At 37.0% G+C, this 18815-nt stretch overlaps 1 protein-coding gene across 2 annotated transcripts; it reads right to left on the bottom strand.

Annotated features, from left to right (window-relative positions):
• Nucleotides 1-940: 940 nt before the first annotated feature.
• On the bottom strand, nt 941-12922 carry EMC7 (ER membrane protein complex subunit 7). Of its 2 annotated transcripts, XM_024755799.1 has the most exons (5): nt 12609-12922; nt 8930-9049; nt 4980-5118; nt 3604-3684; nt 941-1409 (listed from the first exon to the last, which is right to left on the bottom strand). In XM_024755799.1, the coding sequence occupies exons 1-5, from the start codon at nt 12839-12841 to the stop codon at nt 1257-1259; spliced, it is 726 nt and encodes a 241-aa protein (XP_024611567.1). In that variant the 5' UTR covers nt 12842-12922; the 3' UTR covers nt 941-1256. The 2 variants fall into 2 exon arrangements, with proteins under 2 accessions (XP_024611567.1, XP_024611568.1); XM_024755800.1 differs by lacking the exon at nt 8930-9049 and having other exon boundaries at nt 12609-12894.
• Between the last annotated feature and the right edge of the window lie 5893 nt (nt 12923-18815).

The raw sequence follows: 18815 nt of genomic DNA, 5'->3' as shown, positions 1-18815 counted from the left end.
AACACAGCCAATAAATAAATAAATAAATAAATATTTAAAAGATTGCTAAAAAAAAACCCCAACAAAATCCAAAAGAAAAGGTGTAACTTATTGAAATAAAAAGGTTTTGAGACACTCCTGATATTTGAGATATCCTGATTGGATATTCCAACACCTCTGAGAATCAATAGTGGGGAAGATGAGGGGATTTATAAGCTACCTCTGCTATACTACCAACATTACAATATGGAGCTCTAAGGTTGATTTTCCATCCTCAGACTCTACAAGGCTCTCCTACTGCTGCACTTCTTCCCGCTGGCCATTCACTCCCTGTTATTATTTGTGCTTCCTCCCTACATAATAAGCTCTACGGAGGACAGGCACTGGATACTATCCATCTCTGTATCTTACCTTGAATCACAGCATATAGCTGATATTCAATAATTGTAAAATGAAACCAGAGATGGTAACCAGAATTTAAAAATTGGTAACACCTATCCTAATTCATATATCCACACTCTGAAACTAACTGTAATAATAAAAATTAAAACTACATCAGGAACATGTGGTTCTACTTCAAGTATCAGGGAATCTTAAATGGCAGGGCAGGACTAAGAATTTTGAAAGGTCTAGTTACACAAAATCCCACGGTGCATGCTGCTCTAAAAATATCAACCACTTCTTTTTAAACAGGAAAAATCAATTTCAAGCCTAGATAATGAAAGATAGAAGAAAATTGTCAGAAATAAAGGAAACAGTGGGATAGGGAGGGTGGAAGGGAGGGAGATGCAAGAGGGAAGAGATATGGGAACATATGTATATGTATGGCTGATTCACTTTGTTATAAAGCAGAAACTAACACACCATTGTAAAGCAATTATACCCCAATAAAGACGTTAAAAAAAAAAAAAAGAAAGAAAGGAAACATTAAGTGGAAAAAAAATGACAAGATAATTTTATCTCTGGATTAAGACTTATTTTAATATACATAATGTATAGGTACTTCATATAATTTATTAATGTCATTTTCTATAGGACACTGTAATTAATTCAGTGACATCAATATTGACCTCATACAGACAAAGGATGAAAGCTGGGTTTTCTTGTGTACCAAATACAAAACATGTGCTGAAGAGTTATCACATACAACAGTTATAAGAGATCAACTTTAAGGATGACTCAAGTTTACAGTAGTTGCTTCACACGGTTCTCCCTCAAGACTTGGATGTCACCCAGTGTTGCCATGCTTGTGCAAATGCCATCTCAGGCTTGCCTGACTACCTCCTTTTGCCAGCCCCACTTTTGCCTGTTTTACTGCTGCCACTGCTAGATTTGCCAGATGATTTTGAAGAGAAGAGTCTTGTCATGAACTCAGAAACATCAGGCAATTCATGATTGGAATTCAGCATATTCATTGACTGCTCCATCTCCTGTGGGAAGACAAAGCACAATGATATGAAAGGCACACGTCATTTAACAACTAACACTTCCCTTAAGGAAGGAGAGAAATAGAACAGGTAAAAGGTACTGGTTCTGAGCAATGATGTAATGTCATACCCAATAGCATTTCAGAAACCATGTTTCACGCCTCCTTTATATCACTAAGCATTTCAATCCTTAGTAAATGTCCGTTAAGTGTTGCCTGGGGTTTGATTTGGCTTATGTTTTTATAAAGGGCATTTTCTCGGATAATGGACATATGTGATCATATTCCTGCCACCTTATTTTGTTTTCTGATCAGAGTGCTTTCTTATTGTTTTAACAAGTGTTTTCTTAAACTCATGCTTTTTCTAGATGCATATAACCGGAACATCACTCTTTAACCGTGTATCAAGGTATCAGAAAAGTCTGGAAGGTAACTGTAGTATTTCCAAGACTTGATCCTTAAGGGCCTTAGTAGTAAATCTATGAATACTGTATGACTTGGGTGACCTCAGTTACAGCATCTAAAGCAAGCAACACCAATGTTAAAATGTTACAAACAGTCACTGGCAGGACCTAAGGACATGGCATTTTTATTTTGAGGTTCTTGTCCTCCCCCTTACTGAGCCAACAATCTATAAAGTACTGTTCCATTTTTGACAATATTAATGTAATGTCTGCTTCATTTGAATTATATGTGACATTCCAAAAGTGACCTTAAAATTGTATTAGTTCGGACATGAAAAAAAATAGCAAATACTCTATTATCTATTATTTAAAATTGAATTTTTTGTTCAATTATTAGCTTGGGCTTTCTCCCCAAATGTAGAATATATACATGAGTTTTCAGGGAGAAAGCACCTTTACAAGTATGGCCAGGAAAGAAACATTATGTTAACATGCCCTAGTAATCAAGAATTAAATGTTTATTTTAAATATAACAGGTCTTGAGTCCCCGCAAAAATATATCATCAACTCTATTTTTGAACCTGTTCAAATCTGAAGCTCTTGAATGAACAAGTTTTTACACTGCTTACTATATGCAAAGCATTTTGCAAGAAATGAATTTTTAATCCAATGTGACTTCTAATGTTTCCTTCTATTGATACCACAGAGAGTTAACTGCCTTAACAGATACAAGGATATAGGATGTACACTTTCTGACCAACACTGAGGCAAAGATACCAAAATTTAACAATAAAACATTTTGAAACATCATAAAGTTTTCTTTTTTCATGAAGCTTTTTCTGCCATTCCAGCTTGGGATAAGTGTTTTACCTTCTACAGAACTTAATCACCTAGTACCTCAGCAAACATTTTTTATTTATGTATATCTTATTTTTCCATTTAAACCCACACATGCGCACATACACACACAATCCTCTGATGGCAAGAAGAGTGCTTTATAAATCCATTCTACTTCCTACATTTAACTGGACTATGAGCTTGTTGACAACAGGGATGACATATAATCCATTTTTGTGTCCCCTGTATCCAGAACCTAAAAATTGATTAATAAATGTTTATTCAGTGATGAATAAAGTGTAAATACATATATATTAAATACAACAGAAAAACCTGGAATTCAAGAGATATTTGTTGATGGTTTTTGGGTGGAAGAATAATTTTTTTTTTTTTAATTCTGAAGATTTTATACGGAAGCAAATATTTAAAAGAGACAAAGTGGTGGCACTAAAAATTTGAAGCATCTTACTTGGCAACTCCTCTCCCCTTTGCCAAACAGTATGATCTTGTGGTAGAGAGTTTGAAAACCACTATTCTATTTTTCTCCCTTGGTCTATCTGAATTTTTTCTGTGTGTCTGAACACATAAACTAAATGTGTACTCTGAAGAGTTTTGTAAAGTAAAGATAGATTATAAGAAGCTACCATTTTGCGAAATATTTGGATTAGGTATACCAGAATTATTATGCTTTTCAACTATTAAACAAGCGAGGTGCAAAGAGGCAAGTACTAAGCAGAATGTTTTAACTATATGAAGAGACCCAGGCTTTTATCAGGCAGAACCAACTGAATTTATCTGGTCCAGTGGAAACAATTAATTAAATGCCAGGAACATAATACTGTATCAACACAACCTGTAGATGAATTTGGCTTGGTAATTAGGATAAAGCTGAACAAACCCAAGCCATTCAGCCACAGCGGACAGACCAGGCATCAGAACATGGTTCAGTCATCTTACCCGCCTCATGTCAGGATCACTTGTGTTGACCACTTTGGGCAGAAGCACAAATATCAATAATGGAAGAACCATCATCATAACCTGTGAAAGAAAAAATTCAGAAAATGTTTTTCCTACTTAACTGTAGAACAAAATCTGCACTTAACAACCAATGATGGAATTAAATGTTGTAAACAGAATAAAACTAGCAGCCACCACTTCAATTCTACTGAACGAGCCCTGGTGACAGCAAGGTGCTCCTCAGTATCTGACTGTTGTAATGTAAGAGTCTTACCTATAAGTGTGTGGACTTTATATAGACACCTTGCTTCACATCTGTGCTACCTACCATTTTGCAGAGTTTAGAGTTTTATCTAACACAAATAGTTTGCAAACTGAACTATTCATTCACTTTCTTCAGTCTGCAGTCTGGCATTGAGATTGGTGATCCTGAAGGCCAGTTGGATCCACAAGTCTTTCCAGATGACTTGTGGTTCTTGGAGAAAACACCACATCCCCCCTCTAATGTACAATATACCACTAGGCAACTACTATAGCAGACAAGTTTTAAAAAATGACCTAGGAGCTTCTACCACTGCATATGTTCCCATGGAATTTCAGAAATGAGAACATGGAAGATATTTCTCAATTAGCTTTGGAGTCTCATCGCTAACTTCACCCATCCACTCTACCCTCCTGCCTCTTTATGCCTAACTGCAGATTCCAGATACTAATTTATTCCTCTCAAAGGATGTACAGCCTGAAACATCCCTATTTGTGTTCTAAATAGCTATCAGCAAGAAATATGATCAACATTTAGATAATTCTAAGGTAATAACTCAACTTTCAAAAACAGCAAAGAAAAAAAAGTCAAGCTGTTTCTAAATATGCTATTAGTATTTTATATTAGTGGATACCATAAAATCGTTTCATGAAAATACCAAGTACTTAAATTACTACAGAATAACTTCTCTGCTCATAAGACTTAAAAAAAAAAAGACTTTGTAAAAACCTTACTTGTGCCATCAAGAGGGGAAATTTATTAAATGATGGCACATTCATCAATGGACTAACATTCAGGTAGTATGAAGGATGAGATAGCTAGCTCCATGTGTGACTTACCACATACTCTTACTCTATTTTAATTTTAAACCTAAGTACTTATCTAATTTCTGCTGCACATTTCAATGTCAAATCTACTGTGCCATTCTCACTACTATCTTTTTCATTATGTATTCCCAAAGCTACTATTTTCATGAAATTCATGAACTGTTCACAGTAATCCTTTGATCTAACAATCTGACTCTAGCTTTCCTTTCACAGGGGTTAGAATTTTTCAACTGCCTGGAAGCAAATTACAGATTAGTAAAGATACTTTATTGTAGCCTGATACATACCATTGGGTTCATCAGAAAGTCTGTCCAGCCCCAAGATTCCCTTTTAATAAAGTAAGAAGGTGGGCCTGAAGATTTCATTTGGAGAGGATAGGGCAGTCTGACCACTTCTGATGTTTTGATGTAATTCACATATCTCGCTCTGATAAAGCAACATGAAAAAAGCATCAGTAATCCTATTAAAAGCATTACTAGTTAAAAGAAATGCTTATAATATATTAGCAATGCCTTATAATTACCTTTAGCTTTTTCCAAAATGCTTTGGCATCTAAACTTTTGATCTTGAAAATCTGATCAAAGTAGCTTTATCTGTATGTCTAAAATACTTAGCAAAATGTAGAGGGAGAACACTAGATTTGGAATCAAGAGACCTAGTTTCTAGCTATAGCTCTGTTATTACCTAGGCCTGTGGTCTTAAGTTCTTAACTGTTCTTAAGTTCTCCTGGAATTCTTCTAGCTCTAAAACTCTTTGATTCTATTTAATAATAAATTTATTTTGTTATAAATATACAAAAATGCTGGAATTTTTTTGATTGTCTGAAACATGCATTGTTGAGTACACCTAATTTTAAAGGGTATTTTGCAAGAAAAACTTAATGATTTAAGAAAGTCCTGCAACAGTGCCATAGGTAACATTACATTTTTACCAGACATGCCAGTAATTTTAATCACCCATGTTCAGACATATTCCAGTTTACTTTTCGAAAATTGCCTCCCCTATTTTTTCTATCATTTCCTTCTGGAACTTCTATTAGACACATGTTAGACCTTTTCATTCTTTACTCCACATCTTGTTAAATTCTCACTTTCACAGTGTCCTTTCTTTTACCTGTATTGCTTTCTGGTTAATTTTTCTGATCTGTCTTCCAGCTCATCAAACCTCTGTTCAGTTGCTTAGCACATCCACTGAGTTTTGTATTCCAAAGCATATACTGAGTGTAAAAGTTCAATTTTATTCTTTTTTCAAATATCTATGGCTTATTTTGGTATTATGGTAAAAGCATTTCTTTTATTTGTTTAAAGCATTTTAAATATACTTTAAACAATTTTATAGTCTATATCCAAAAGCCTACTAACTAGAGTTCTCAGAGGTCTGATTCATCTGCTGACTCCACGTACTTTGTTTTCTTGGGTATTTTATAAGTTAAGTAGACTTTATTTTTGCATGGGACTGGACATAGAGTTATGCATTTGTCTCTGCCAGGAGTGGGGGATTATGACCAGGGGCCATCTTATTAATTGTTCAGATTGGAAGTTTCTGGATCATGCAAGAACAAATTCATATGCAAATTTCAATGAGGGTGTGACTATCAATTTTCAGGATAGATTTTTCCCTCCAAAAGCCAGGGAATCTGATCTTTTGGATTTCAGGCTAAGGGTCAAAGGGGGAACCAAGTCTTAGATCCAATTCTGACTCCAAGCATACCCAAGGCTTGCCTCCCACCTACACACTGCTAATAAAATCTAAGGCTTTTGGTGAGAGAATAACAAAACCCCCAGGTAGGAAAGTAGTTTACAGTTTATCCTCTGAGGATTTCCCTTACTTTTTTGGGAGCTATACATTTAAAAGGAAATGTTTATCATGCTTTACCCAGCATTTCTAAAATTTTCATTCTGACAAAATGTCAGAAATATAAGTCTCACATATATTTGAAACTAACTTATGCAAAATATTGGTCAAGAATACAAAATATTGGTCAAGAATATTAGTATCTTATATGGATCCCTCTTTGTTCTCTACTCTGTCCTCCCCAATTATTAAAATGATAAGGGCCTTGTTTTTTTTACCTATGCTTCAGGCATCCAATCATCAGGAATGGATCTGAGAACATGAATCCAACTGCTGCAACCAGTCCTTAAATACTAAAGCAGGAAGTACTCTTTACCCAAAGTGAAAAAGCAAATAAAACTTTATATTTAGAAAAATATTTCTAATTGCTTACTTTATTCAAAATTCAAAGTAAAAAGAATAAAAAAAAATAAATTATAGTTTTTAATCGACAAGTATCCCCCTTTAACAACTTTCATTCCCTCCAGTATTCAGTTTTGTTTTGTTTTGTTTTTTGGGGCCAGGCCACGCGGCTTGTGGGATCTTAGTTCCCCAACCAGGGACTGAACCCGGGCCCACAGCAATGAAAGTGCAGAGTCCTAACCACTGTACCCCAAGGAACTCCCAGTATTTTCGGTATTTTTAAAACACTTTTAAACCTATATAAAGTTCATATGGTAAATCTACAAACCACCCCCATCTCCAAGCTTGCAATTCTAAAATACATAAAAAGTCATGATAAGTCCTTTACAGTTTAGATTTTAACATACTAGAGTTTTATACATATATTTTTAAAAACTCTTATGCCTCTAAAAAGACATGAGAAAGTCAATAGCTAATGTGGTTCAGTTACTTTGAAACAACCCATTTATTACATCAAAAATATTTATAAACATATTTGCAAGCTATTACCTTTAATTCATGCTCCACCTTACTCTCAAGAGCCAATAGCAAGAAATATTAGCATTTGGATAAAGTAGAATATTCTAAGACAATTTAATTTCAAAAATAGAGGGGAAAGTAGTTTGTTTCTAAAGAACGTGTTTTTAGTAGCATCACAGTATTGGTTTCGTAATAATACCAAGAATTTAAATTACCACAGAATAACCATCTCTGTTCACTACATATCCTAAAAGAGGAAAAAGAAAACTGTCAACATGAGCTGACTTCACTGGACTAATATGCAGCTGATATTAAAGGATGACGCAGCTCAATATATGACTCACTATTTTAATTATAGCATATTTACACATTACACTTTAAAAACTTTCAATGACCAAAAAAAGACAAAGGAAGAGGGAAAGCATTTTAGGAGTAAACACTAACTCAAATATAAATATTACAGTACTAACCGAACATCTCTCTTATGTCAGCTCAATTCGGGGTCTCTACAAATCAACCTAAATATGCTAGGCACATAACGAAAAGGTCAGTAGTAAAATACAGCTCCTCTAACCCCCAAATTATTTTTGCCTTTGCATGACTTCTTTTTTATTACTGCAACATGAAGTAATTCTGTGATAGCTCAAACAAAGAAGAGATATTACCATTTAAAATTGTTTGGTATTTGTCAATTACACCTCAATAAAGCAAGCAAGAAAACTGCTTCCTATACTTCCTGGTCAGATTAGACTAAAGAGAGCACTATTGGCATGAGACTAATAACAAATAAATAAACTGGGGTTATAAGAGCATAAGGCTGAATCTGAACACTGTGGACATCTACACAACTGATTCTAACTTCACATGGGTTTGTGGTATTGCAGGATCAGAGCCTGAATTAGTCCAAAATTCTTTTCACCTCGACTTCAAAGCATGTGTTCATCTACTTAGAACTTCTGCAACTTTTCCCTAGTCTTCCAGCCTCTAATACTGTACTTTTCTTTTTTTTATTATGATCCTCACTTTGAAGTAAACTCCATGATGTAATCTACCGTTTTCCAAAGAAATACTAAATTTCCATTGCACACTAAATGTTCCAGACAGGAAAAACTATAGAAATTTCTAGATCAACATACTATCAAATAGATACTAAGAGGTATCATCAAAATATCCCAATGACGAGTATTTTCAACTTAGAAAACTTAAATTACTTCCAACTTTAATAATCACATCTCAATTAAAACTTTCACAGTGCTTTTGCTCCTATAGTAAGTAACCTTACCTCTTCTCTATATAATCGTATTAGGAGCTTTAAAATAAATATTAAGCCAGAGCAGGAGAAAGTTCAACTGTACAATATTATCAATGCTCAGATTAGAACAATATAAGGATGTTTTAAATATTTTAAGGAATACCTGTAGTTTAAATAGGAAACTTTCCAACCTTAACTTCTAAAAGGAATATATATAATGAGGTATTCAGTAGCCTAGCCTTTGGTAAAAATTAAATCAGTTGTCCTCACCTCATTTTGCCTTTTGAAGTGATATCTACTCGGACAGGATCAAACCTGTAAGCTGGAGAAATAACTTCCACTACATAAGATCCAGAAGGTATATCATGAACCACAAAACTCCCATCTGTCCTGGAACAATGAAATTATCATATTTAGTCACTTCTGATCAATAGCTTATTCTTTTCTTATGTTTTAAACCATCTGTTAACTCCCAAACCAACACCTCCCAAAATGACAGTCAGAGTAATTAGCAAAAAAAAACCCCAAACTGGCAAGAGTTGTCCCACATTTCAGCTTCCATAATTAACACTGCACGAGTTCTGAAAACGCCCCAGACCATTCCACAGACATATAAAGTATTTCTATTCCTTCTGTGAAATAGAGATGACAGGTGACAGGAGCACAGGTCCAATTCTAAAGCCATGTCTTTATTCAAGGGAATGAATAATATATGTCATTCCTACAAGTTTAGGGGTCCAATTTTGCAGATCCCCTCCAACAATTTCTTAATTAAAAATGGCCTTTTTTCCTAGTTTTAATTTGCATTTTGTTTTCTTTCCTTTTTTTCTTTTTTACGGAAAAGGTAATTAAGTACTGTTTGTTCCACTTGTTACAAATAGTTCCCATCTACCTTGGTTACTTCTTTTTGGGTATGTAGAAATTTTAAATGTTTATGTAGTTAAAACCATCCACCTTTTCCTTACTGCTTTCTTCTAAACTTCTAGACTTAGAAAACCACCCCATCAAGAACTGATAATTTCATGTTCACAGACCAAAATTAATTTGTTTTGTTTTGCTAATGAGAAACTACCATTCCGAGGAAAAAGAAGTTTCTGTTTCAGGAGAACAAATGGTTCTAAAGGGATTGACTTTATCAGAGAACTGCCAGTCTCACAATAATGTTAAAATAATGCTCCTTAAATCATTAGGCTCTTTCACAGTTAAAGGAATAGCTGATTCTGTCACATCCACAATGTTTACTAAAAAGTAAGAGGAAAAAGTTCCTTACTACTTCAAAGTACACACTGAGCTGAAACAGAATCGAAGTGCAAACATCAAGTTAACTTCTTCCTGAGCTGGATGTCTTCTATTTGCCCTTCAGATCATTCTCCACCCGTCTCTCCCCACAGCAGGAAGGGAAGAAAATGAGCTTAGTATACTTTTCCCCCAGCTCTCTCCGTGAGAGGCCCCTAACTGGTTTTGTCAAGGGACACAGCTCTTTTCAAGGCAGTTCTTTCCTCTTTTCTAGGTTCCAGTAACCTTTACTTCCCCGCCTCCCTTCAGGCTTAGAGGTGACAATAGCCTTGAGGTTGTAAACTCTGGAGTACTGCATAATCTGGTTGTTTCCCTACACCATGACTACCCTGGTTAATCCTTTCATTAAACTTTCCTTGAATTATTCTAATTATTCAGTTTCTTGATGGGATCCTAACTAAATGAATTTCAAAACATTTTCCTAGGTCCAGAAAAAAGAGAATTAATTCCAGCACAACACAAATAATAGCAGAACTAATGGCGTAAAGAAAAAGCAAATATATTTTTCCTCCTAAGGTAAATATTTTGCTTTAAAAGATAACATAGACATTGTATAATGAAATTTTAAAACTTGGCTTTTAAAATGTACTCTACAATACAATGACCTTGTTGGACCCTGATTTGAAAGAACAATCACATAAAACTATTTCTGAGATAAGTGGGAAAACATAAAAATGGACTGGGTATTAGATGATATTATGGCATTATCATTTCTTTTGTCAAATCCATAACGGTACTGTGGGTTTTTTTTTAAGTCCTTATCTTTCAGAGATACATAGTAGTGTTTTTACAAGTGAAGTTATATTATGTTTAAGATCATCATATTTAAATATTCCAGAAAGAAATTAATGAGGTGCAGAGGAGATATAAAATCAAACAGTAAATTGTGATGGGTTCCTAAGCTATTCTGTTTATTTTAGTGTATGTCTGTAATTTTCCATAAGGAAAAGTTCAAAAAATTATAGTATGTAATCTTACGTATAGTACATAATGCATAGCACATAATTTCAAAAAACTGAAAACTACCTAAGTGCCCCCAAACAGAGGACCAGATAAATAAATTATGGTTTACATACACAGTGATGAGAGCAAGAAGTGGCATGGGAGTCCTCAGTTGAAACTCCCCTGATCTCCATTTAGCCAAGTCCCAAGCCACCTCCAATAAGCATAAACATGGTCAAAATTGCATGTTACTTATGCATAACAGGTACAAGACAAATTACCTATCCTTCTTCCAAAAAGGTTGCCACCATAAGCTCTTCATATTAATTCTCAACTAACCTTTCTACATACAAATGAAAGAACATGAAATGGTATCAGAAGCTGCTCACAAAATATTAAATGAAAAAAAGCAGGTTACAAAGCACTGTATATTGTATATTACTATTAAAAACGTAGGTCATATGATTCCAAAGAGATACAATAAAATGTTAAGGCTTGTTATCTCTACTTTGTTTACATTTTCTTCAATAGACATATCACATATATATTATTTTCAAATAAAAATAACAAATGTTTATTTTAAAAAACTGTATACTGCAGAAGAAAAAAAAGAGGTCAAATGGTTAATTATGGCTAATTTTCTAAAGCTTAATGAGTTTTATTATTAAAAGTTCATTTATTAGGGTAAAACTTAAAGAATGCCCTAATGCCATATTTGTAATAATATACAGCACTTTAAAAATGATTGTAAGCTTGTCACTATTTATTAAACCTGAGGTTGAAATTCTCATTCAAAGGCACCTGGATACTCTGAATATTTCCAAAACAGATTTAGAATTAAATGTCCACACTTAAATTGTCTGGTTTTCAGATACCACTTGCTGGTATACAAACCTACCAGAGAAACGCTTCCTTTACCAAATGAATTTTCAGTTCAAAGTTTCACTTTCCAAGCAGCAATCGAAAGATTTACAACATTATACTTGTGCCTAGACATCTGAAAAGCAGGCTGCTGCAGAACTGGACTGCTAATAAATCTACCACGTCTTTTAATTGAGGCTCAAATCCTATTTCTACTAACAGCTAGAAAGGACAGAAGGGAGTAAGCAAGCACTGTAGAGTCTCACAGAAATGACAACAGTGATGTCGCAAATCCCTCGATGAATTCAAGTGTAAAAAAAGAAGAACAATCTCACCTCCAGGCAAAAAAGGTGCTTTGATTAGGGACTTCAGGGCCCATTAATTTTAGAAGCAGCAACATTAGCCTCCCAGTCTGTGTCATCACTAAAAGCCCTGTGGGCTTTGAGAATTCCCACTTGCTTAGTATCTTTCTACACAACATGAAGCTACCAAAAGACTGAAACGGATGCAAAAAGGGGGCAGATTCCAGGGAAACCAGATGAGATGCAAAAGAAAGAATTCAGCAAAAGACAAATAAGGGGTCCATCTGTGCCCAGGGCCCAGGAGTGGTCGTCCCCATTCAGGGCCAAAATGGAGTTGAGGATAACCGACTCCACTGCTCCGGCCCTGGGACGAGCGCCAGCCATCCTCATTTCTGAGGTACGGGACCGGGAAGGGGAAAGCGTCGACTGCCTCGCAAGGGTTACCCTCGGACAGCGACGTAGTCAGGTCTTGACACTCAGCTCCACTATGGGGAATTCCCTCCCGGCTCCCAACCCAACCACTTTCGCGCTGCCCTCAGGATGCTCACTTAAGAAAGCCGACGTGCTCCTCTCCGTCTACCAGCACTCGGGCCGCCGAGATCCAGTCCTGGGGCTTCACACCAGGAACAACCGCACGCCCCTCAATCTTGAAGCGATCTCCGATACTGACCCCACTCCCTCCTGAGCCCTCGGAGGTAGCCCCAGACACCTCCGAGCTCTGGGCATCCCTTGAGAGCATCAGCAGAAGGAAGGAAAAGAAGCCCCACACAGCGGCCGCCATCACTGCAGCTCTCGGCGGTTAGGCCGGGAGCCCCGGAAACCCTCCCCTTCTCTTGCCGTCGCCGTCTCCGCAGGCTGATGTCGTCATCCCTGCGCGTCGGGTTCGGGCACCAGCTGTGGGCTCAAACCCGAGGGCAGAAGTCTTAGCTAATGCACTTGCGAGGCGGAAGTGTTGCGGAGACCTCCGCGCGTTCCGGGTTGGAGTGCGGTGTGAAGAGTGCCGCTTAAGGGGACCGCCCACAAAGTGAAAGTGAGGTGTGTGTTGCTGTGGCCGCCGGGGGGTTGAGAAGCTCATGCGAGTGAAAGATGATTAAAACTGAGAGGAACGAGGATCTTAAGTAGCGTTTGCAAACGAGGCGCCGACTTAGGTGGAAACAAGTCCGGAAGAGAGCGTTTAAAAAGCTTCTAGATTCCCCAAGACGTATAAGATGAAAAGGCTCCCGCTTGTGTGTTTGAAGGAGATACCACCTGTGCATAGAAAAATAGCTGGAAAAATACGTAAACTGTTTACTAAGGGCTGCGTCTGGTGAAAAGGGAAAGAGTTGGAGGACATTTATCTGCATTTATTTATCTATAATCCACCATTCGTCCAGTTTTGAATGCTTTACCGTGATAACAGATGAGTGGGGGGAACCTGCCAATGTTGATCATGAGGGCTAAGCCAAGATTTCAGAGAACATCTGCTCCAATCCTTAAATTTCTTGATGATAGGAAAGTGGCTTGACCAGGGTTTCTGTTGGCCTTAGACATTGCCACTTAGAATTAGCCTCCCAGAGAGGAGTAACCAAAAATTGAAAAAAAGATACAAGTGCCGAGGACTCTGAACCCCTGGCGTGGGGTAGTGACGCAGCCCTCGGGGACCACCCCATACTCTCTTCTGACCGTCGGCATCTGCTGCTTTAGGGGTACTTTCCCCGAGTCTTCTGAAGATGGGCACTTCTTCACATTTAATCTTTGGAAGGATGAGGGATGCTCTAAAAAAGATCATGTGCTACAACCCTCCCCATCAACACCAACCGTCAAAACTATGCTAAATTATAAAGTTAAATTTCACTTTTCTAAAATGATAACAAATACACAGAAATAGAAATAGATTCATCCCAAATTTTTCTCATTTTCTTTCACATATTTTTGGTGACACTGCTTTGCTGGTGTCTAAGGCACATGTTCAGTTTGACCAACAGGTCATCAGTGTTGGTCTTAATACTCCAGGTAGAGGCTGGGAAGTTTACTTTTTCTGTGGGGCAAATGGTGGGAGAGGACCAGCAGCACACAGGAACTGAACCCTCTGTATCCCCATTTCTGCCTTTCTCTTTCTGCCCCTACCTTATAGTCATTCTAATACAAAAGTATCCACTGATTTGACCCCTCAATTGCCAGGCTTATACCTCCCCAGAGGCGTTAGATGCAGGAGAGAAGCCTAAGTAATGTTTTCAGGTGGTGTGAAATTCTGTTATCTCTCGTGTTTTCCAGGTAAACCACAGGAATTGCATAGATATTCAGCTCCAAATTATACAAGAGTTATTGGACTCGTGCCTTATGAAAGAAACTATAATTATAATGAAATATTTTAGAAAGATTTTGTACTGGACTTGCTCTGTTTGCCCAGTCAAATCCACTTTCTACCCTTCACTCTGCATTGTGCCCTGGAACTCTGGACCTTGAAGGACTGCAAAAGCTTGGTTCCTTTGCCCTCTGAGTGCTTCCAGTTGGGTTCAGCCAATAGGAAGTATGAGTAGGACATCCCTTTTAGTTTCCCTTACCAATGCCCATACTTCCAAGAAAGTTTAATGAAGGGATAATTTACAATCACCATTTAAGTCTTCCATCTATTTCCTCAAAGGTCCTGATCCATGTGGATTTCAGGCAGACCTAGTTATCTTAATTATGGAAAATATTGTTAAAGTGAGAGGTGATCAGTTTATCATTCAGGATTTTTGCTTTCTCTCTCTTCCTTCTTTGCTCCGTGGTTCTTGGCTTCTTCATATCATGGCCACAAGGGGGCGAGCAAGGATAGGGACAGAGACAACACTCAAAAAACTACACAAGGAATTTTTATAAATGTTGGATTATACCAACAGAGGTTGACTCTGGGTTTTACAGGTAATCTTTCTTTTCTTTTTCAAAGAGTTATGTGTCTGATTTTTTGAAATATTTTTATAATCATAAATATAAATATATAAATTATTAAAATATAAAGCTATTTTTAAAAATAAAAGCTAAAGTTGCTAAATTATATATAATAGAATTTACTTTGAACTCTTAAAATTTGAATCAGCCAAAAAACAGTTGCCATTCTTACCTAGAGTTTTGATGATCACTTAAAGTGGCATCTTTGGTGATGATTTTGATCTTTTTTCCCCGTCTCAGTATTCGGCTTGTCAGCATCTCTCAGTGTCACGGTGCTTTTCAAACTATTCTTCACACTTTGGCTGTCATAGTAGGTTATAAGGTGTGACTAAAAAGTAATGGGGATCATACCCTTAGCTGCTTTGCTTATATTTAAGTGAGTGGGTTTATTTTTAAAAATAGAGTAATACTACCTGAATGCTTGGGAAACTTTAGCTATGCTAATCCCCAAAAACCCTGCTACTTACTTTAAGTGATTTTTGCCCTTTGAGTTTTCAAACCTCATTTACTTCAAGTAGATTAGCTAATCTTTTTCACTCAAGTAAACTGGAGCCAATTTAAAAATGCCTATCATCCACTAGGACCCGAGGTTTGGCTTTCTCAAGTTCCCTATGGAAGCCTTCTGAAATGGACTTGGAGTTCAAGAGGCATCTAACTTGCCTTAATGTCCTACAAAAATAAATTACAGTGGAAAGATTTCACTTTTCTTGTTTTACCCTAAATTCTCATCCCTTCTACCAAATTCTATGAAAAAATAAGTAAAATAAAGTAGGGAAGTGTGAAGATACGCTAAACAACTTATAAACATGAGGAGAAAGCAATCATCTTTGATATTAAGCAAAGGCAAAGAGGCAAAAATTTAAACATCCGGTGATGTTCTAGCAAAAGTGTTTTGTCAATGCTAAAATATACATACTGCTAGTTAGTGTATTTGAACAATAGTGAAAAAGAAGCCAAAGCGCTAGAATAAAGGTGTTATGTAACACTTACTGCCCTCTGTGCTTTTGGGTTCTTCAGGCCTGGTAGACCCACTTCCCACTGGCTTGTGGCTGCAGTGTAGGAATGTTCAATGCACCACAGGAACCAAGGCTAAGGGATTGGCTCCAAGACCAGTCACAGTACCTGAGAAGTAACGGTAGTTGAACTCTAGGCTCAAACAAGTCATCCCAAAGTCCTCCTCGTGCCTTCTCTGTGTTGTCTGCCTCACGTGCCAGCCCTTACAAAGCAGTAGCCTTCTATTTACATCTGTGCATAATAAGCCTGAAAGTTGGATAGTCTTCATGCCTTGATTTGAGTCTAACTGCCTTTTTAAAAAATAATTGTGGTAAAATACAATAATATAAAAGTTACAATCTTAACCATTTAAAAAAAATATATTTACTTATTTTTAGCCACATTGGGTCTTCATTGCGGTGTGCGGGCTTCTCATTGCAGTGGCTTCTCTTGTTGCGGAGCACGGGCTCTAGGCGCGCAGGCTTCAGTAGCTGTAGCACGTGGGCTCAGTAGTTGTGGCTCACGGACTCTAAACCACAGGCTCAGTAGTTGTGGTGCACGGGCTTAGTTGCTCCGCGGCATGTGGGATCTTCCCGGACCAGGGCTCGAACCTATGTCCCCTGCATTGGCAGGCGGATTCTTAACCACTTCACCGCCGGAGAAGTCCATCTTAACCCTTTTTAAGTGTACAGTTCAGTAGTGTTAAGTGTATTATTTACATTGTTGTGCAACCAATCTCCAGAACTTTTTGAACATGCAAAACTGAAACTCTATACCCATCAAATAATTCCCCATTTCCTCCAGGCCCAAGCCTCGGGAACCACCATTCTACCTTCAGTTTCTATGAATTTGACTACTCTAGATAGCTCACGTAAGTGAAATCATACAGTATGTGTCTTTTGTGACTGGCTTATTTTACGTAGTATAATGTCCTCAAGGTTCATCCTTATTGTAGTATGTCATAATTTTCTTCCTTTTTAAGACTGAATAATATTCCATTGTATTTATATACATTTCTTTTTAATCCAACTGTTGATGGACTTTTGGATTGCTTCCACCTTTTAGCTGTTGTGAATAGTGGTGCCATGAACATGGGTGTACAAATATGTATTCAAGTCCCTGCTTTCACTTCTGAGTACATACCCAGAAGTAGGATTGATGGATTATATGGTAATTATGCATTTAATTTTTTGAGTAAGCACAATACGGTTTTCCCTAGCAGCTGCATCATTTTACATTCCCATTAGCAATGCACAAAAGTTCCAGTTTCTCTGCATCCTCCACAACACTTATTTTCTGTTTTGTCCTTGTTGTTTTAAATAGCCATCCTAGTGGATGAAAAGCAGTATCTCATTGTGGGTTTGATTTGACTAGTGCTATAGTCTGTATGTTAATGTCACCTCAAAATTCATATGTTGAAATCCTAACTCCCAAAGGTGATGGTATTAGGAGGTGGGGCCTTTGGGAGGTGATCTGGCCATGAGGATAGAGCCATCATGAATGGGATTAGTGTACTTAAAACAGACACCCCACAGAGATCTCTAACCCTTCCCCCCATGTGAAGACTCAGTGAGAAGATGGCCAATCTATGAACCAGGAAGCAGGACTGCCTCAGAGCAAGACCATGCTGGTGCCTTGATCTTGGACTAACCAGTCTCCAGAACTGTGAGAAATAAATTTCTGTTGTTTATAAGCTACCCAGTCTGTGCAACTTTGTTATAGCGGGACTAAGACAACTAGTGATGTTGAATATCTTTTCAAGTGCTTATTAGCCATCTGCATATCTTCTCTGGAGAAAAGTTTTTTCAAATCCCTCGCCCATTTTTCAAGAGACTTGTTCTTTTGTTGTTGAGTTGTAGGCGTTCTTCATATAACTGGATATTAACTCCTTATCAGATATATGACTTACAAATATTTTCTCCCATTCCATGAGTTGCCTTTTCATTCTGTTGATAGTGTCCTTTGATGTATTACAAAAGATTTTAATTTAGATGTGGTCCAATTTGTTTATTTTTACTTTCGTTTGGTGTTGTCTCTAAGAAACCATTGCCTCATCCAATGTCATGAAGCTTTTCCCTTGTGTTTTCTTCTAAGAGTTTTATTACTGTCTTTTTTGACCATCTTCCACATTTTCTGGATGATTTCTCTGCTTCTTGTAAAATCTAAACTACTCATTTTTGATGGGTAGAGCTGTTGATTAAGGATTTTTTTTTAAAACTCAATTGTGTTACTTCTGGAGAAGTCCTCCCTGTTAGAATGCAGAATATTTCCTAGGTACAGAATCTTCTAAAACTAACAGTGCTTCTCAATTTTCCCATGCATACATATCACCTGAGGATTTGTAAAATGAACATTCTGATTACCAAGTCCTGGGTAGGGCCTAAGTTGCTGTCCTATGGACTACACTTTGAGTAGGAAGGTGTGGGGGAGAGCTGTGATCATCAAAGTATGGCCCTCTGTTCATGGGTTGTCTATGACAATCTTCCAATTCAGATGCTGAAATACAAGTTCTTTCTTTAATTCTTATCATGTGACAAGCAGTTCCATAGAATTTCATATAGCATTAATTGCTATGTTTTGTGAGTTATTAAGAGCCATTAAAATGTGGATCCGTGAGCAACATTAGCAGAGTATTAGACTTTACAACAGAGCCTTATCATGATTTTAGGGGACCCTAGGCACTCTTGCCTTTGTAGACCCCTTCCTCCATAAAAAAATTTTAAATTCTATTTTATGACTGCATCGGTATAAAGACAGATATAATCCAGGAAGATTCATTATTGTGGAATCATTATTATCTTATTTATTTTCTTCTATTTTAAAAGATATTAAGACTTTTGTGGGCTCTTAAG

The sequence above is a fragment of the Neophocaena asiaeorientalis genome, unplaced genomic scaffold (genome assembly GCF_003031525.2).
Source record: "Neophocaena asiaeorientalis asiaeorientalis breed wild unplaced genomic scaffold, Neophocaena_asiaeorientalis_V1.1 scaffold945, whole genome shotgun sequence".
NCBI lineage: Eukaryota > Metazoa > Chordata > Mammalia > Artiodactyla > Phocoenidae > Neophocaena > Neophocaena asiaeorientalis.
The sequence above is the reverse complement of the archived record's forward strand: the minus strand, read 5'-3'. Positions and strand labels throughout refer to the sequence as shown.